The sequence below is a fragment of the Glycine soja genome, chromosome 17 (genome assembly GCF_004193775.1).
Source record: "Glycine soja cultivar W05 chromosome 17, ASM419377v2, whole genome shotgun sequence".
In the NCBI taxonomy this organism is placed as follows: domain Eukaryota; kingdom Viridiplantae; phylum Streptophyta; class Magnoliopsida; order Fabales; family Fabaceae; genus Glycine; species Glycine soja.
In genome coordinates this window covers 10,463,769-10,484,699 of record NC_041018.1, presented here as the reverse complement: position 1 = coordinate 10,484,699, position 20,931 = coordinate 10,463,769, and the positions used below count along the sequence as shown (strand labels likewise).

The following is a 20,931-nucleotide window of genomic DNA, read 5'->3' as shown; positions in this document are numbered from 1 at the left end:
TTGGCCACAAAAATCAAACATGGACGACAGTATCAACAACTAGTAAACATGAACCATCCAAATGATCGGGAATCTTGAATACGTACATTGATATTACAACTAAACCAGTAATAAGTGCTTTTCTCTTGAATTTGTTAAAAGTTTTATTCATTCTACAAAGTATGCCAGGAAAGTTCACGGTTAAACTGAGAGTTCATGATACAAGTTTAGGTATTGCAGTTCAAATTTTGTCTGAAAATATTAAACAAGTACTCATTCTGACTCATCCATTGACCTGAGAAGAAGCAGTGGAGGTGTCAAAAGATTTCGTTCTCACTAAGAGGCAAGTGATTCTTGAAGGATTGGAGTGAGTGTTATCAAGACAACAGACTAAGAAGTCAGGCCTGTGAAGGCCAAGATACAGCCTGCCCTTTCCCAGCACCAATGCAGAAGCATCAAGCAGAACACGCCAGTAGTTCCTTTGAGCCTCTGAGACCCAATGCTTTGTCCCATTCATCTGCTTCATAAGCAAATAAGCCTTTCAGGCTGACCTGATACTTCCTCCTAAAATTTTGGCTTAGCTGAGACCATCTTATCCTCAAATCCAGCCAAGTCTTGGGTGCAAGAATCACCTTGGACTCCTTAAAAGAGTCAAATTCCCTGATATAGTCTTTCTCTTCACCAAGATTTGTCATGTAGTAGTTTCCCTTAACAAAAGGGTAGCTTTCCCCCACCAACATCATTGCATCCTTGTAACTTGGAGTGAAGAGAACCAGGTATTCATCATCAGGCAACCCACAATGCTTCAAAACCTTGTTTTGGGCTTGGATTTCTGGTATTGAGATGAAACTTCCTGGAAAGGAGGACTTTTTGTTGAGAATATCAAGTAGTGTTGATGTCTCCAACTGAGTCCAATCCATTTCAGGGAGATTATTGCCAAATAAAGGTTCTCTTAAGGTCCCTCTTGGTGACTTCTTCCCATCATCTGATAGGGTTCTGAAGGCTCCTCATTGATAATAAAGCTAGACATGTCTATACCAGTCCCTTCCCCTTCAATTAGGCCGGCATATTCAGGGTACTTTGCCAAGACATACTGTTCAACATATTCCATTTCTTTCTATGTTATTGGACCTGACCTCTAATGTCAATATCGTGGATCATTGATATGGCTTCTGCTATGATCTGAGGAGGAATCACCACATTTGGTTTCTGTTTTGGTACCAATTAAGTCCATTGGTTAAGTTTCAATGAAACATAAAACATCATATGTCTGTACCAGAAACACGGAAACTGAAGAGAGTTTGCTAGTTACCTTTATAACCATACTGTTTGACTTGGTAAGTTGGTATTCTCTGCTATTAGTTTGTGTATATAGGTCCTAAAGGAACATTCCTAATGTCCTTGGCTTCATCTTCCACCATTTCCTGATATGTCACCTGATATGTGTATAGAATCATTCAAGCTTTGTCAGTTGAGATAAAACCTACAAGTAACAAGAAGCATAAAATGAATACTTAGCCTTGAATTTTGATCACTTTACCCCAGATCCTCCATGCTCCTCGCTGTTTGTTCCCATACCACCAATATTTGTCTTTAGTCTTCACCACTTCAACTTCTTCCCCTAGCAGAATTGGACCAACAAATACCCATAAACGGTCAGAATCCAATCTAATTAAAAACCTGCTTAAGGTAATGAATCATACTAATTAGAATGAGTGGGGGAAAAGATGAAGAAAATAAGCATATGGGCAAGGAGGACCTGGTCCAGCCAAACTTACTAAGATGACATTTCTTGTTGAAGATGTGAATCTAATGATCAAATATTAAACAAATTAAAAGAAGATGATTAAGCCAACAAGGACAATAGGAACCCACTAGGATAGTAGGAGATGATGAACTGGTGGCATCTTCTATTGCTACAAGCATGGTTTGCTAAGTATTCTCTTGAATTGTACTTTTGTACCTATTATTGATTTTCAGACTAGTCCTTGCTTTGTTTCCTAACTCCATCAACTGAGGTAAACGCTATGAGTGAGAGTTTTTAGGTGAGGCTTTTCAATGGCAACGGCATCACCATTTTTGTTTATTGGTTTTAGTACACTAACGTCACTCTTGAAATTTTATATTTTGGATGGAAAATGACCATTTGAGAAGAATGGGGCAATGTCAACAAAGCCATGGCCTCATCTCATGATTGATTCCAAGGAAACTGTGTGACTGAATCTTTTTGCTAAGTATTATATCAAAGTTACTGTTTTAATTTTCCACAATTACTGGGAAAGTTGGTTGGTTAACTACTTGAAAGAGACTGTTTAGTAATTTTCACTTTCAGTGACTGCTATACATTAGATGAAAACCCGGCAAAAAAACCTGAACGGAACTCACTGGGAAAGAAATGTGGTCTAAAACTCCGTGTATGATGAGATCAACATCAACAGAAAACTAATTCAGATTCCATAAATTAAATTCAACAGTAAAGAGTTGTCTAAAAAATTAGTCTTAAATGTGCCACTCTGGCTGCATGCTTGCTTGAATGAAAGAACCATTCATTAACTTGTAAGCAATACACAAAAAATCATATGAAAAAGTGTTGTTTTGGGCGATAAAACCACATTTTGGTAATAATCTATTCTCATATAGTAAATTAGTCTTAAATGTTAAAAGTGAAATAATTTCTAGCACACACTTTTATGATTCCTAGTCAAAATTTTTACTGGTAAATTTCTGTTTATATTTGTTTACGTCCGGGTCATGAAGACCTCAAAGCCGAGACTCTAGAGGTGTTACAAAACCCTAAAGTGCATGTCAACTTAAAGTGACAAAAGACAGTCACTCTTATTTATGAAATATGACCGAGCCCAAGGTCCAAGGCCTAATATTAGAGACCCAACAACCATTATTGTCAGTCTACTATTCTCCATCGACTGAAGTTGATTTTGGCTAGACAATCCACCAAACATCCAAAGCCTTTAGGCGCAAATGCTTTTAAGCCTAGCAAATATATGTTTAAATAAAATTACAATTTGTCATTTTTTCTAAAACAATGTATCTGAACACGAGTCATCTAAAAAAGAACTTGTATCCAAACATGTTATATGATGTTTGACCACACATTATAATTAAAACACACGTATTTCAAAATATCATTATGAGAAGTAACATATTGTTAGTGTTAATTCAACCTCCATTGGATAGATTGTGAATAGAAAATTAAACACATATTACCACTGCTCTTTTTGTATAAGAAACAAGAGACTTATTTATTATAAATAGGAATAAAGTTGGTATTATATAAAACTACAATGAGTGCAGTCTAATATAAATGATTTTAGACTCTTCACCAAAGGAAAGTCAACAGTGTTATGATGTATCAAGATGTGAATCTGAGATGTTATTTGGGTTCGATAGGTCCACATGTGAGACTAACCTTCGGCTTTGGTATCGCTAGGTGTATTCTTATACATGTTCCCAAAAGAACATTCATTCATTTCTTTCTTCCCCGTCGACCACGACGCAAAAAATCCAGACCCGGAAAGAAGAAGGGCCGGTGGTGGGCATTTGGGTGAGGTGTAACCAACGCTTCTATAATAGAGGTGCATCATAATCAATTATATTGGAAGCAAACATTATTAAAATATTCCCGCTGTTTCTCACTTCATAATAGACCAATCACAATCTTTCTAACATATTAAGTCAGACAGAGGATTTGGCCGTCATTATTTAAATTTGTTTAAATTACTTTTATAACTACATATTTAATTTGTTTTTTTATTTCAGTTATGATTAGCCTAGTTAATAATTAATTCCTATAAGAATAAGTCAGTTTTAATTTTTTGTTTTACTGAAATCTTGTTATATCATTAGTTTCTATTTTATTTTTAATTTATTATTTATTATATTGTTACTTAAAATAATTCGATTCAGAATAAAATCATTCTACTTGTTTTTATAGTATTGTTTCTCTTCTTTTCTTATTTATAAAACTAACAATGATGCCAACTTCTATATTTAATAAAACTAAACAAACCGACGTAAACATAAAACAAATTAGTGAATGACTATGTGCAATTGCATAATTCAATGAATGGGAAATGTTGAGATTCCAGACTGGACTTTTTAGTTTTTTTTTTCTTCTTTTTCAAAACAAACTTACCAATATCTTTTTTAGGATATATAGGACTTAGAGGAGAATAATGAATTTTAAATAATCATTTATCTGTTCATTAACTGTAAGTAATTTAAAAAAAATAGGTCGAATTTTAATGATGAACTATTAATAAGAAATTTAAATAGTTTGCTGTCGGTTAGTAGGCTCAAACGTTGGTGTTGCACCCAAATATAATTTACAAAATGTCATAATTCTTGTTGGAGGATATACATTTTACAAAATCTTCGGGCCATCTTATATCAGTCTACAATGCTATAGTTTTCGGTCTGGGATTTTCCACGAAGCTTACGAAAAGGAGTATAAAAAGATTTTTCTTGACATCTTATTTGAGGAGTAACTATTTCGTTCTCATATTTTTTTATAGATCTAATAGTTAAAATTAACTGCATATTATAATTATTAGATCTTAAAAAAAAAAAAATCAAGACAAAGAATAACTTTAAAAAAGATAATTTTAGAGCAAGTAAATTCTTCTTCTCTTTCTACCTATATTCTATGTGTATCACCTTAAATTTGAAGATTAACATGATTTCTCACATCATGGATTGATAACAACACACACTTCAACTACATGTTGCATTATATCATTGTATTAAGTATTTATTTCTAAACCCAACAAGTTGTTTTATGATACAATCGTTATTAGTTAAAATTATTTTAAAAAATATTAAATATAATGTGAAATTCACAAAATTATATCATTTTTAATAAATTTTACAATAAAAAAAACATTTGTTCAAGAGAGTCTGCCAGAAAAACATATTCTTATCATTTCTCGTAACCTACTACGATCGTATTAAGTATTTGTCTGAAGAGAGTTTGGTTGAAACAAGTTTGTCACTTCATTGACTAGTTGAACCAGTTGAAACAAGATATCTTTCATTTGATATGAACCCGTTTTCCCATGGAGAACCTCGCTGGTTGAGCATTCAGTTTGCAAGTGAAAAATCTAACATCAAAAAGGGGAAATGTATAATAATAATCAATCATTGCTCAACATCACAAATCTCAAATCATAACATATGAAAGGACAAAGACTCTGGAGTCATATGAGCTGAAATTTAAAAGAGACCCACCAACAACCCGTTGGCCATCTTAAAGCTTACTCAAGATCACCAAACAAGCATCCAAATAGAAAATTTGACTATAAACCAAACTTAAGGACGCATGTCAGCACCCAGAGAAATGATTCATTTGAAAACATTTTTCCTAAATGAGACACATATAGCTAATTTCTTGAGTTTAACCTTCAACCGCAACAATTAGGTAGCTGGCAGCAGCTGGATGAAAAGAAAGGTGACACTTACAACAGAAGCAAAGGCATCCCTTCCTCCCTACTCAACAAGATGCAAAGGACCACATAAGATCAGTTATTATCACCAAAAATCTCACACCACTGTGAGAAGGATGTAATGTAACAGCACGTTTGCTCAAAGGAGAGAGCAAAGTAGCATTAAAAAAAATAAATTAGGATGCCCCCAGATGTGCTTCATTTTCGTCCTCTCCTATCACCTCTAGTTCAATTTTCTCCTTCACTCGCATCTCGGGTGCAAGAAAATCAACCTTGTGCTAAAAAATATTGGCAAGGAATGAAAGGGATGAATCTAACCAAAAAGAAACTCATCCCTATCCTTGTTTTGATCCTTTCAATCATATCAATCCTCAGACTTCTGAGCCTCAATGCCAAGACTTCACTTTTTTCCACTGGGATATCTGTTTTGTCCTCAGCTCCTCAACAAAATTGTTCTCAACCTTTGTCCACCTGCAACAAAACTGCATCACATACACCTGAATCCTCAGATAAGCCTATGAAACCTCACAACATCACCACCACCCTGACTGAGAAAGAATTCAAAGTTCTTTCTGATCTCATTGCTCTTAAATCCCCATGCAATCTTCTCATATTTGGCTTTCAACCTCAGTACCTTATCCTCTCTTCCATGAATGCAGCTGGTAGCACCATCTTTCTCGATGACAACTCCAATAAAATAAGCAAGGAAAGAAAAATCTCCAACAACACTCAAATACACAAACTTGAGTACAACATGCCAGCAAAAGCAGGCTACAAACTTCTCAAGCATGCAAGGCAGAACCCGGCTGCATGTGTACCAAATCCTAGATTCCTTCAAAAATCAAAATGCAAGCTTGCATTGAAAAACTTGCCATCACAAGTGTATGAGAAGAACTGGGATGTCATGGTGGTAGATGGACCTAGTGGGGATTCACCAGAGTCACCGGGTAGGATGGGGTCTATTTACACTGCTAGTGTACTAGCTAGAGCTGGGAATGCTTCAGATGTAGTAGTACATGATGTAGATCGTATGATAGAAAAGTGGTTTTCATGGGAGTTCTTGTGTGATGAGAATTTGTTGTATTCTAAAGGGAAGTTATGGCATTTCAGAGTTAGAGGTCACACAAATTCCACAAGATTCTGCCCTGCTGAGGAAGGTAGTACTATAGGGAAGTAGTATTGAATTTTTTTGTTATAAAGATGATATACATACAGAAACAGAAATCACTAATCAATTAGCATTTTTCACCCTAAACGTGCCACTGGATAAACTATGTTTCAGTTTCAATACCCTGACTATCTAGAAGAAGCTAGTCTACACAATTACAGTGGCTCACATGATACTCAGTGTGAGGCAAAATTCTTTTCAGAGGGGAGAGAGCTCACATCCTCCGAGGTGACTGATAAGTGTTGGCAACTTGGCATATCTATTGCTTTTACAAAATCAGAATCATTATGAAAGAACACATGCATAATTTATCAACAAAATACTGAAATTGGATTTTTTAAGTAACTTGTAGGAATACTTCAGTATTTTGTATACTACTATGGATCATGTTGCCCAGAGAAAAATAGAAACGTGTTGCAAAGCAATGCCTATCTAAGATTGTCAATAGAATTCCCCGATGGAAATCACACTCGTTGACATAAACTCCAGACACTCAGTTATTGCACAAAATTTGTGCTAATCAACCATAATAAAAGTTGCAGCAGCCACAATGTCATTATGGCATTTTCCACTAACATTTTCAGTAAGAATATAAGAGGTTCAGTTGGGATTCTGCATACTAATATGCAACACAAGGACCACAAGATAGAAGATGCATCATGTTCACCAATTTTTTGAGCTACCAATCCATGAGTGATTCAGAAAAGTATTTTACGTATAAGCACAAATGCCATGTTACCACTTGCCATTGAATACATAATTACGTATTCACTTAGCACCTTCAAAGCTTTATATCATAGGAATATATGGATAGTAATGTTGGATAGTAGAGTGCGAGTAATGAAGTTCCATATTGGTCCAAACTCCAAAATGGGCTGAGAGGACCACAAGTAAAAAGATTCACAGACTCCTTGTGTAATGTTTTGGGTGTGGTGCCATTAGATCTGTTGTTTAACCCATTGATAGATGTCTCCTATACTTGTGAGCTCCTTTTGACCTTCAAATATGACCATGTAAGGTTTAGTTGAAAGGGCATATATGATTATAAAACACTTAAACACTACATACATCATAAATCATGTATAAGTAACTTCATCATCTATAGTTGATCTAGATTTACTTGAGGAATTAAGCACTCTCTCCTATTCTATAAGTAGTAATGTGATTCTCAATGGATAAAACTCGTGGTTAGAAATGGAGGAGGCCATAGCCTCTATGCTCTATATTTATTACATAGACATCCTACTCTAGCAAACTCCTCTCATTACAATCTGATCTACACTAATAGCTACTACACCAGCCAAACAACGATGGAGTAGACTTACCAATTACCATCATCACTGACCTGGTAAATTCGTACAAAATGCAACACTAGATCATATGATGTTGAAATAATACATTTGATAGACACAATACAAGAAAAGAGAAAATAATCAGAAAACATCAAAAGAAGTAAAAACAGAGATATAAAAGTACAAGCATATAATCCTTGATCATCAAGACAAGGCATGTAATTATATAACTAAAAATTAGGCAAAACTTCAGATCCATTGATCTAGCAACCAAACCAATCATACAGGTAGCAAAATATCAAAATTCAACAAAAAGACCCCAGGAAAAGGACCATATGGAGTTGCCCACCAATGACTGCAGAAATTTATATTCAAATTTTGATGATTAACAGTTAGTGTTATACCCACTATCACAAACACAAACAAAAAAAGGCTAGGAACTTACCCCTTTTGTTAGTGGAGTAAGTGGCAACCATTACTATTTCGCCTTTAGTACAATACAACGGAGAGAATGGCTTCTCATGGCAACTGAAAGCACACGGAAGATAAGTCCCAGTTTTAAAATAAATGGTATTTACAAATTACAATAGACAGAATATGCATTGCATACATATCAGAAAATTCTTGTTATTACATCAAAGCATGCTTCCAAAGAGTTGGACACCGATACAGTGATTTTTTTTTTTTATCGATAAATATTTGTTGTTAATTATTAATTTTTTGTTAATAAGAAAAATTGAACATGAGACCTTTTACTCCCTCCCTTCTCCTTTTACTACCCAACCAATTTTATAACTCCCCCATACAGTGATACTGACACCCATCCAGTTATCATTATAATTTCGTATAAGGCTATATATATAGGCAACGATACCAATAAAAGACGCGATTTTGCCATGGTTTGAGAGAGAGTGAGTTGCCGAATTTTACTTGAAAAAGAGACGCAAAAGAGAATAGTATAACAAATTAATTAAGTCAATCTAAATGAAACTAGAATGAATATATAAAGATAGATAATGAGCTGTTTTCGGCCCACTGTCAAGAATAATGTGATTAAGGGTGAGACTTTGCAAAAGAGAAAATATTTTTCACCCTCCATCCTAAACAGTAAGCAGTATAACGTAATTGTGTATCTTGCGATCGTGCTTGAGCCTCATCATACACAGTAAGCTGGGTGGCATCCCCCGTGAAATTTGGAAAATAATTTTTCAGCCACTTGAATATCCTGCTTTGTTCCGTGATCATCTGAGCTTGTTTCATTGTCTTCTACAAATAATTGCACATTTGCTCCTCAAAGATAACATAATAAACTTGCACAGTATATGCCTGTTTGACTGAGTATTTGAAAATATATATATAACAAAGCATAAACCAATTATGATTTATATAACAATTTATCAAATCCAAAATATTATGAAATTAAATCCTCCCAAAAAAACTTATCAATAATCTAAACACCTTCAAGGAGTTTCAAATTTCAAGGTTATTGACTTGGTGAGAATGATGGTTTAAGGGTAAAAATTAGAAGGAAAAATAGACTGTGAGTTTGAATTTTTTTACTAATATTTTGATAAAAATTAATAATTAATATTAACTGATAAAAAAAATTACACACCTTCAAAATTATAACCTTTCTACAACAAAATAATGCTATTAATACGTTTTTTCCAAAACAAGTTCACCACCAACTAGAGTAATACCATGTGCTAAAATTTGTCCCCTTTATATGATTTTACCTCGCTAAACTTGGAGTTTTTTTAGATAATGCAAGTATTTTTATTTTTGTTTTTTTAAAGTCATATAAGTATTTTTGTTTGAACATTGAAATGTAGTTAATCGAAATGGTTAGAGTGTCTATATTTAAAAAAAATGGTATAAATGATGTTTTTCTCATGTTACTCAAACCCTTAAATTAATCTGAAGTTACTTGGCATTCCAATCTAATTTCAAATGTGTTTTTCATATCTAGAAAGTGGAATTACTTGACATCACATATTAGAATTTGTTTTGCTTGAACATAGAGAGTTAGAGAGGCTTGGGGAGCTTCAATCAAAGAGACACTTCAATATCATGGAAACTTAGCAAGATCTATATTTTTCTCTCTTTCCTTCAACTTTTGTTTTAAACTTTCTCTCTTTTCTTCCATTCAAGAGACGATTGGAGAAAAAAGAAATTCAATTACAATCATATTTTGAAAAGGATGCATGAAATAACTCTTGTTAAGTCTGCTTTGGGGACCAAGACCAACCTAATGAAACATTCCAAAATCCCTATAGGAATATGTAAAGATATCGAGGAGTGATAAAGAAATTTCATTTGGGAGAGTACAGAGGATCGTTGTAGAAATCACATGGTAAAATAGGAGATTCTTTGTCTTCCTAAAATGTTGGGTGGGTTAGGATTCAATCAATTAATTAAGCACGATTAATGATACTTTTTGATGAATCTCAGTTGGGGAACAACACTTAATAATCTTTCAGTGCAGGTGTTGAAAAGGAAAAATGCTTGAGGCGTGGACCTCTCTCAAAAGACTTCTTATAAGGCCGCAAATTATTCTATATGACCTACGTGGCTAATATTTTGTTTTTGTTGAGCAAAAACGAACTTATTTATGACTTGTGCACAACTTAGCACAAGATGTGCAAAAGATATATAGGAATAAGATGTAGAAAAAAAAAACGTGGTTTATCTTTGACTCTGTGTAGTTCAGAATAAAAGATTATGACTGTGAAAAATTAGAAAATCAATTTTCTTATGGAAATACTCTAGGGTGGATGACGACAAAAACGTATTAGTAAATACAAATAGTGTAAAACTTTACATTGTTATGCACTAATATAAAGGGTTGACTTGTGAAATTTTGGGAGAAAAAAGTACGACTAAGTTTATTTTTTATCACTAATTCAAAGATAATTAAATATATAAATTTTGAATTTAATTGACTTGAACATACGCCGTCAATCTATGTAAAAAAAAGTATTGTAATGTTTTTTAAAAAAATTATTTTAAAATCCAATTAATTAATTATATATAATAATTTATAATTGAATAATGATGTAAGTAATTAGCTAGATTAATTAAGCAAATTCTTGCAAAAACTTACTTTACTGTACTAAGTCCAAGGAAAACTTACTTCTAATATTGTTCTTACTGCAACTCAAAATATCTCATATCATATGTACCCTACATTGCCGAACTCAGATCATATACATCGTATGCACTCTATACCTTATAATTCATGGGGAAAAAAATCAATTAAATTTAAGGTAAGTGGCAGTATGATAGATTAATAGTGCAAAATGTAGCTGATATTTTTAGTTGTTCCTCATCTTCTTCTGTCCCAAGCCCCTATTCCCGCCCTCTCTATGATGGATAGTGGCATTATGAAAGGAATAAATTAAGAAGCATTATATATATATATATATATATAAATGAACATATACTATTATACTTGTAAACATCGATATCCCTACACGACAATATGTACGTGGCCGTAACAAGAACTTCAATTTATCTCTTTCCTCCTGGATTTCGTAATTAAGCATCCCCAGAGAGCAAATACTTGCAAAGTCCAATAATGGAATTAAGGTGTGCTCCACATAATAATCTCGCATGGTGTGACTCTACAAGAGTTTTAGTTTAACAGGATCCGAACTTTCCTATACTTTCCAAAACTAGCCATTTACCTGATTGGTTAACTGATTTGATTGAACAATCTTGCTCATTCCATTCCATTTTTTTCCTTTTCTTCTTCCCTGCCTAGATAGAGATGGAAAACGGTTCCCTCATTTTTGGAAATATTTTTCCTCCTTTATGTCAGAGAGAACCTTTTTATCATCATCTTCGCTGAACCTGAATCTTCACATGACAAGATGAACATTCATTATTATTTTTTATTATTATGGTTTTCCTCTCCTATCCAAAGTACTTAATTAACCAGCTTGGATTGTAGCAGATTTTATTTGCTATAACCTAACAAATACCTAGGTAGCTAGATTTTTTCAACTTTCTAGTAGTTAAAGTAGTTCTAATTCTAATTAAAGCAAATTATTTCTTGTTAACTGTATTGAACTTGAATGTCATACGTGGCAAAATAATATATATACTGCTTGTCTTCATGGTGTTATCATAGAAATGAATAATTATAATCATGAATCATCTATTTACTTGCTCTTCCATCTATTTTTTTCTCTATCTTTTTAATCACATCATTTATTGCATCTATCATTTTCTATCTCAAATTTTTGTTCTTTTCTTTTACTATGATCCCCCTCATGTTTCCACCTCAATCCACCCCAAAATGGGGTGGATATGAATGTCACTACTCTATAGAAAATTTACTAATCATAAGTACGGGTGTAGTGTACTATACACTGCATATCCCTGCAATTTCGATGAAGATTTGCCTGTCCCAGATATTAACAATGAAATATTAAAAGAAGATATCTTCTCTCTATATATATGTGATGGTTCATGCATGTGTAAGCATCGTATATATACACATATGATTCTCCACAATCCAAGCAAAACAGTATCGCTTGACAATTATATGAGGACAACCTGAAAAGACAAATGTTAAGGTTTTGTCATGATGACTAGTTTGATGGATCGGCAAACATGTCCTACATCTTTATCGTGCTATCGACTTTCTGAACGAAATTGATTGATTGTTCTAGCATTTCTATGATTGTAACCAAATAAAATATATAAGACAATGTAACTGTGATTCAGCTGGACATATGTCGGAGTACCGTTTTATCATGATTCATGACCAAGGCTAGGTGATGAAAGTTTTATCTAACTTTGGATTCACAAATTAAGCATTATTATTGTGTTTTCTGTGATTGATATTGAAGTTTTTGCCCCCGCCCCCGCCCCCCCCCCCCCCCCCCCCCCCCCTCCAAATTTAAAAAGGAACCTAGAAGGACCCAAGTTTTCCTCATGGACAAGGAGAGACTATAATTATTTTGTTTGAGAAAACCGTTTTGATTATATATCCATCATTTTCTGATAAGTTTGAATTTTCTATAGAAATATAAAATAATTGAAACTGTTGCGCCAAGTAGCTGCAAACAAATATCTGATTTTTGATGATAATAACTTATGGATGACACTCATTCTACGATGTTCAGAACAGTGGCATTAAAAAGAAAGCTGATTTTCAGTACCCTAGAGCAGAAGATGAGCCATTTTGTTAGATCCAACTTCCAGAAAGAAGCTGAACAAACAAACGTTGTAATTATTATAAGTCCCATTTATTTATTCTTTGTACATAAATTTTTTCGCATCATTCTTTATTTGCACTTTCTTATTTGAAAAATAATTAATACAAATTATTAAAATATATGTTTCTTTTTTATTATTTAAAAATATATATAAATTAAATAATAGACTAAAAATTAATAATGTGCAAATACCGATATTGTTGTTTTATCAAAAGGACACCGAGGTAGTAACTTACTTTTGAAGCATGTCGTGCAATAGTTGGTAACAAAAGACCACTAGTAGTTAGTAAGCCAATTCATCAGCCCATAATATCTAGATTATTACTCAATATAATATAATAAAATCATATGGAAATAAATCGAGGACTACATACAAATTTGACTTATCAGGATTGTGACTCCATGCCTTCCCTAACGTTTCTCAAACGTACTTTTCGCAAAGTCTATGATTTGCCCCCACTGGATACTTTTTCAGTTCATAATAGAATCAAAGTGGCTACTGTATTATTGTGTCACTCCCTTGTGTTGACCCTTTTCACTGTACGTATCTGAGTGATATATTACTTAGAGGGTTGCTTGACAATCACAAACTACGAAAATTGACTCTTACAAAGTTGGAACTCTAATATTGAATCTCAGGATTGGTAGATAAGAATATATATGATTTTTTCATCGACCAAAATTAGTAGTCTTTCTTTGCTTAATTACTTTCCTTAATGTAAACCTTTTTTATTTTCGTACAGAGAAAAAAAGGGGGGGTTGCCGACATATCAAGCTAATTCCAGTCTTGCAACATCTTCGAAAAGGAGCACTACTGTTCACTGTTCTGATTGATGCTTTTAGTCAGTAATCCGATCCAAAATGGACAGGGATAGTGGGTGTTCGGTGTCTGCGATATTGTGCAAAAGTTAAGAAGTTGAATACAAGTGGATACAGCTATATATCTCGTCTTTGTGGTGATTGGTGCTACTATGCTTTTTGTTCCGATTCATTTGTTCTATCGTCATCGAAGTTCTCAACTTGGGGTCTTGTCTCACCAAGTTTATCATCATTCCGTTATTCACGATCAGTCTCACTACTGTATATAAAACATACCGTTACATTACATTACATAACCACCCTAATCAATTAAACCACACCCAAACTAACATTAACATATATATATATATATATATATATATATATATATATATATATATCTATGCTAGCTTAAATATTAATTTTACCAATACAATAGTACTGTACCATAGCGCATATGAATAAGATAGATCGAATAGACAGCCATCTAACGATTTTGGGGCGAAGATCGTCCTTTGTTAATTTTCTGCATTCAATTATCGGCAGATATGCAATAATGTAACTAACACGTTACGAAAAAGTTGAAAACTACAGTTCCGGCACTAGTTTCGACCACACTTGTTCAATTTCTGGACTCTGATTTATCCTTTTAACTCAAAAAGGTAAACAGAAACAGATTTGCAGAAATAATTTAAAAGAAACTGAATTGATTAGGTATTATTAACTCTTCCATTCGCTCTCACGGGACCTCACTCGGGTACGTAAGTATTAATTAATTGTGCTGTCTGTTCATCGCCAAACATATAACAAAGCATAGAAGGAAATTAAATTAAAACATTTACACACTGAGAGACACACACGTACGGTGCTAATTAACTAACTGTAACTAAACTAAATAATTTGTGATGAAGCAAAAAGGGTTAATTAAGAGGGGTGTTATTCTGCTTGGTCGAGTTGGTTGGTTAGAAAACAGAAAGAAAAAAAAAAAAAAACGGGAACAGAGAAATGTGAATTGTTTTTTTTGTGGATCAAATTTTCATTTAAGCGGGCCTGAACCTTTGCCTACAGGAATGGCAAGTGATCTCCATGCACGTGGAATCTACCTTTCTGGTGGCTCGTTCCTTGATCCTCTCGGCGCGCTCAACCTCTTCTCTCGCACGCTCCCACATTTGGCGCGCACGTGCGAACTCCGACTGCGCCATCTCCATCTCGCGGCGGGTGAGCTCCCTCACCCGCTCCGCGTAGGCTTTCTCCATCGCAGCGAGGCGGATTTGCTCCGCGGCCTGCCACTTGAGCGCGTCCACGCCGTCGCACATGAGCACGGCCGCGGGCGGCCTCACGCTGATGGAGAGCTGCAGGTCGAGAGAGGGGGTGGCGCCTCCGCCTCCGCCGCCGCCGCAGTCTGTGGTGGAGGAGGAGGAGACCGCCGAGCGGAGGCGGAGGAGGGAGGATTCGGAGCGCGAGGATGGGAGAAGGTCGAGTTCTCTGTTGATTTCGTCTTCCATTGAAGGAGAGAAGAAGAAGAAGGAGAAGAAAAACTGTTTTGATCGGGTAGCAGTAGTAGTGTAACGAAAGAGGGAGTTACAACTGAATCCCCGTAGCGGAAGCTATATATAAACAACTTCACGGCATTAAATTACCACTTTACCCTTGTTAATATTGAATATTTGTTAATTTTTCTTTCTAGTACGAACCAAAATTATTACTACTATCAGACAATAACTAAATATTAATATTTCCAGACACAATAAAAATGGTTTACAAGTTAAAAGTTTAACCCTATCAGGCTATCACCAACGTATAAAAGAGTTAAATATTTATTAGTTATAATTTATGTCTGACTTTTATGTCATATAAGAAAATTTAAAATATTTTTAACATTTTTAGATACCACGAGTATTTTCATAGGAGGTAATTATGTTTAAACCTATTAAAATTATTGTAACCAATGAAATATTTTTTTCTAAATATTTAATACAATTTTGTATTTGAGACTCAAACTTAAAATTATTATTCAAATTGAAACAATATTAAACTAGTTAACTTATGTGTTCAATGCTAATAAAATGTTGTTGTAGTTTATGAAGAAAAAAAAAATATTTGTAACAAGTTAGCAGACAGGCAGACGGTTAACATAACTAATATTCTATCAATATTTGATATAAGAATTATTTGTCTGTATTTATTAAGGGACTAGTTAAATTTAAGGTATTATGTTTTTTAATTTAAAAATCAAGGAAATTGTTATTTTGCAGTTAATGATATAAAACTTATGAGTTTGATAATTGGGTTATATGGAATTTGGGTTGAAATATGTAGATGCAGTAGCATTGTTTTAATTTTGACGCTCTTAATTGATTATTTGTTTATATTTGTGTAAGTTGTTTTTTAATTGTACTAGGCTAAATTGTATTTTTCAAATATTTTGATTTAGTTTTAACTATGGCAAAAAATTTTTTGATTGATGGTAATTTAGAACGTTTTAAGTAAAAAAAAAAAAAAAGTTGATGAAGGAGTAAACAATTGATTTTATATAATCTTATCGCACGTGAAAAAAGAGAGGGAAGTACACAAACATTTACACCCAATAATTAACCTGATTTCTTTGACTTTGTTATGTTGTGTCTGTCTCTTTTGTACCGTAAATAGTAGTAAGAATAAAAAATGGATGAGGACAAAAGAGTAATTTAGGTAGGAGGTGGGGATGCGGGTTTCGAAGGGTGGGAAAATCCGTTATGAGATTGAGGAAAGGGAGGGAAAATAACGGATCACGTTATTGGGATGAGAGGGACCTCGTGAGTTTGAGAATGCAGATGGTGAAAAGCTGGTGCTATCTTTTTTATTTTATTTTATTTTTCTTAATATTTTAATTAATATTCACTTTTTCTTTTTACAGGAGACTGAGATGAACATGGAGTATATGAATGTGGGTGTGTAATAATTACGATCGCACGTGCGCGCTGGTGGAGAAGTGAAAAATGAAAACTCTTACCTTAATACCACTATACTATAATACAATTTCGTTCATTGTTTTTTTAACCACCTATAATACAAGTTCATGTTGGAACCTAATTGTTGGGAGGGAACTTAGGAATTAAAACCCAAAATGTAGTTTTAAATTTAATAAAGCTACCACAAAAGTGTGGATTAATTCAATTAGATATATCTTTAATTTCTATCTTAAAAGAAAAAAATATCTTAAGTTAATTCACTTTCGTGGAGCATAAAGATAAAAAAAAAATCACTTTCTCATATTTGAATTTTATCCAAATTAATTACTTGCTTTTATCTTAGTTTGATCCTCAACTTGATTTCTTCAAATACTTTGGCAAACTAAAATGGGTATTTACCGTTAGTTAAAAAGTTTGTAAGATATGGATAAATCATAATCATGATTTTTTATATTTTCAATCATTTATTTAATTAAACAATTTATTAGGTTGTTTTATGTTTTTCTTAATTATTGTCTTGCATGATCATTAAAAGATAATAATTTAGGGGGGAAATATTAAAATTATTGCATAATCATTGGATGCTACTAGTTTTGGAATAAGTGATTGGTATTTAAGAAGAAATCAAATTATAAGTTGATTTGGTTAACATGTCAATGATTGCATAGATGAAACTTGATACCTCAGGTTTTCACACTGAATTGTTGCTTGTAGGAAATTGTTCTTTGGAATATTTCTTCATTTTACTTTTCTCCATCTTAATTTTTTTGATTGTATTTTAATCTAACACCATTTTTTTTATTCTTTAAATAACTAAGAATTAATTGACTTAATAATAATAGACAAGTCTTAAAGATGATACTTAAGGTTTTAAATATTCATTTTCATTGTCTTCTATATAAGTGCATTTACTTTGCAAAACATAACAAAGTTTAATAAAAACAATAGGATAAAATTTATTATTTTACAAGTACGTAAACTGTATTAAATGTGTAACTAATAGTACCAGTTTGGTTTCTCTCAGTATTGTAAATAAAAATTGAAAATTAAACCAAAAAAATATATTTATTTTAAAATAATTATCCAGTTTTGTTAAATTTTTTATTTTTTCCATGAGCTTTTTTATTATATCAAATAAATTCAATTATGAGCATCCATAAGTGAAAAAATGATGATTGGTCATTGTTTAAACAAATAAATTAACTTGAATGAACATTCAAAATGAAATATTTCATAAATAACTTAAGTCACTTACATTCAAAAAAAGATATGTTGTGGCTTGTATGATTCTAAAATATTATTGTGTAAATGTCGTATATATTTGTGTCTTGTATGTTGCACATTTATATTTGGTTGTGATAACTGTAAGACCATCAAAGTAGTAGGTCCTGAATCATTTAATTAAGGCTACAAAAAAATTTATACTTAATTTAAATTGTTATCAATTTCAATTATGTTGATGTTTTATTAGCAAGACTGTGTAGTTTTAATTAAACAATTGAAAATTTTGGATAATTATTTATTAAAAAATATTATATTAATTTTAAAAATATTTTTAAGTTTTAGTAAGTACTATAATATTGAGGGTATTGATTTATTTTTTAAAATAAATGTATTGCAATAAATATAAAAAAATATCTCACTAAAAGTATTAAAATATTATTATATTATTATTCAAATACGCATTACTTATAGAATATTACAACAATACTTATAATTATTAATAGGCTAAAGTATATTTTTAGTTTTTTTATGTTTTGTATTATATTTAATTTAGTCTTTTATTTTTTAAAAGTTCATTTGATAATTTATTTTTTAAAGTCAACCAAAATGGTCTTTTCAAATTCAAAATAATGATTATTTTTATTTTTGGGATACAGTTTTGAATATTTTTTTTTATTGATTTGAGATGTAACATTTATCTCATTAGATTTATCTACATAAAAATTATAAAACCTATTTAATGTTTGAAAAAAAAAGTCATAAACATAATAAAAACCATGTAAAAATAAAATTCAATAAACAATTGATAAAATAAAAAATCTAATATATTTTTTTTTTCTTGCGAGACTTATTTTTCACTTGATTTCTATCATATTTATGACCCTTTTTTTTGTTTGAAAGGTAATTAGGTCTCATAGTTTTCATCTGAGTGAATATAATGAAATAAATTTTACGTATGAGATTAATTAAAAAAGATTCAAAACTATGTTTCCAAAAGTGAAAAATGATCATTATTTAATAACTTTTTTGAATCAATTTAAAAATATAAAGGGCTGAATTAAAAAATTTAAAAGATAAAGGATAGAAGAATTTAATAAAAAATATAACAGAGTAAAATTGTATTTTAGTCTTATTGTTATTATTGAAAGCGGATTTTTAAAATTAAAGTTACTCAAGTCTTATTTTATATTAATTGTTTATGTTAAAAGATAGATTGAATCAAATTATCATTTTATATATTAATAGTGAAATGTTAGAAATATTTAATGTTAAAACTTTGGTCAATAATTTAATAGATGATCAAAAAATAAAACAAAAATCGATAACTTATATTAAATTTAATTTTAAATATAAATTTATCTTTAAGACCTCAGAGTTTCTAAACATGATCATGTATTAATTGTATTTGTATTTTTAAGGTCAAAGTTTATTTATTTTTCCATCTTTCAATTATTTTTTTTAGATTCATCCTTAATTATTAGTATAATATTTCACTCTATTAGTATAAAGTCATATCAAATATTTACAGTTAGAAGTAGTCATTAATCTTTATTGAAATTATAGCATTTTTTTTAACATGATTTATTTCGAATCACTTGGTTAATGGGCAATATATTAATGAACACTAATCCAATATTACTAAATTATAAGTATAAGATGATTTTTATAGTAAATATCTATACATTTTTTCTGCATTATTTGATTATTATCGTGTGAGAAGTTTAGTACATCATATCTTACGAAATAGATTTCTCCGTTGTGATATGATACGAAAGTTTTGCATTCATTTCATTTTTTAATTTATTATTTTTTTTATGTAATCATATTTATTTAATATTTATTAAGAGGAATTTTTTTTTCCCATGACCTTATTAATTTTTAAGCGTTCAGCCTTACATTCATCTAGTGCATTTAGGAATTTTTCCATCATTGGCTAGGTATCTCCACAAACATAGCTGTGAATTTAACTCTTCGGCCATTGATAAAGTTCCTTCTAAAGTGATGATTCCAAAATTCTAATTCCTGACATTCTAGATAAATCTCAGGTTGAGTTATAGTTTTTTTTTTTTCCTTTTATGAACATTGGTATCACTCGATAAATAATATTGTTTGAGTCAGACTAGAGTATTAAAGATAACAATTTTTTAAAATATTTAATACAACAACATATTTAAGACTGAAACTTTCAAGCTAAAACACTAAAAAAAAATACTTGGGTGTTTTGAGTTATAGTTTGCTTCAATCACAACCAATATAATCACTTGGCGATTTGATTTTTAAATTCATTGGAATTGAATACAAATATATAAAAATTTATAATTACTTATGCATTTTTAACTAAATCCTTTTTATTGGTTCAATTTATGTAGATTTAATACTAATTAGTTAGCTAGAGTTATTATTCATTATTTACCTTTTTAATTAACATATTAAAATTAATATTTTAGAAGTTATTGAAAATATAAACTTGGTCCTCTGCTTTCAGGTGATGATCAGCTGAATGAAAGTTCGAAATGTTTGAGCAAGTGATTTATTTTTCGGAGAGGAGCAATATAAAGTATACTTTAAGACATCGAATATTGTGGACTTTGTTAATTGTTTTTTCAGTAAATATTTTATAAAATAACTAAATCAACATTTCATAAAATATTTTTTCCTTCTTAAAATTCAAGCAGTAAACATTTAACAAAATCATCACAATTACAAAATATTATTATTGTTATAGTTATTATATGAAGTATATTATGTTAGAAAATGAAAAAAAAAACTATTTTTCATGTTTAAATTAATATATTTTTCCCCCATCGATCGAGTTTTATTGTACTATAATATGTA

At 31.5% G+C, this 20,931-nt stretch overlaps 2 protein-coding genes, 1 long non-coding RNA gene and 1 pseudogene across 3 annotated transcripts; 1 reads left to right on the top strand and 3 right to left on the bottom strand.

The window, feature by feature from the left end:
- Positions 1–49: 49 nt before the first annotated feature.
- LOC114393021 lies at positions 50–2,161 on the bottom strand (annotated as a pseudogene).
- Positions 2,162–5,736: 3,575 nt separating this feature from the next.
- Positions 5,737–6,615, top strand: LOC114393563 (glucuronoxylan 4-O-methyltransferase 2-like). Its single transcript, XM_028354915.1, has one exon. The coding sequence runs from the start codon at positions 5,737–5,739 to the stop codon at positions 6,613–6,615; it is 879 nt and encodes a 292-aa protein (XP_028210716.1).
- Positions 6,616–7,020: 405 nt separating this feature from the next.
- LOC114392688 lies at positions 7,021–9,149 on the bottom strand. The gene is made up of 2 exons (XR_003662368.1): positions 8,344–9,149; positions 7,021–7,603 (listed from the first exon to the last, which is right to left on the bottom strand). It is a non-coding gene; the product is annotated as an uncharacterized LOC114392688 (long non-coding RNA).
- A 5,515-nt stretch (positions 9,150–14,664) lies between these two features.
- On the bottom strand, positions 14,665–15,489 carry LOC114393136 (zinc finger protein SHOOT GRAVITROPISM 5-like). Its single transcript, XM_028354399.1, has one exon. It carries the CDS (start codon positions 15,424–15,426, stop codon positions 14,962–14,964), a length of 465 nt encoding a protein of 154 aa, XP_028210200.1. The 5' UTR covers positions 15,427–15,489; the 3' UTR covers positions 14,665–14,961.
- Between the last annotated feature and the right edge of the window lie 5,442 nt (positions 15,490–20,931).

Coding starts and splice junctions, on each gene's coding strand:
- LOC114393563 (XM_028354915.1), top strand. CDS start 5,737: ATGAAAGGGATGAATCTAACCAAAAAGAAACTCATCCCTATCCTTGTT.
- LOC114393136 (XM_028354399.1), bottom strand. CDS start 15,426: ATGGAAGACGAAATCAACAGAGAACTCGACCTTCTCCCATCCTCGCGC.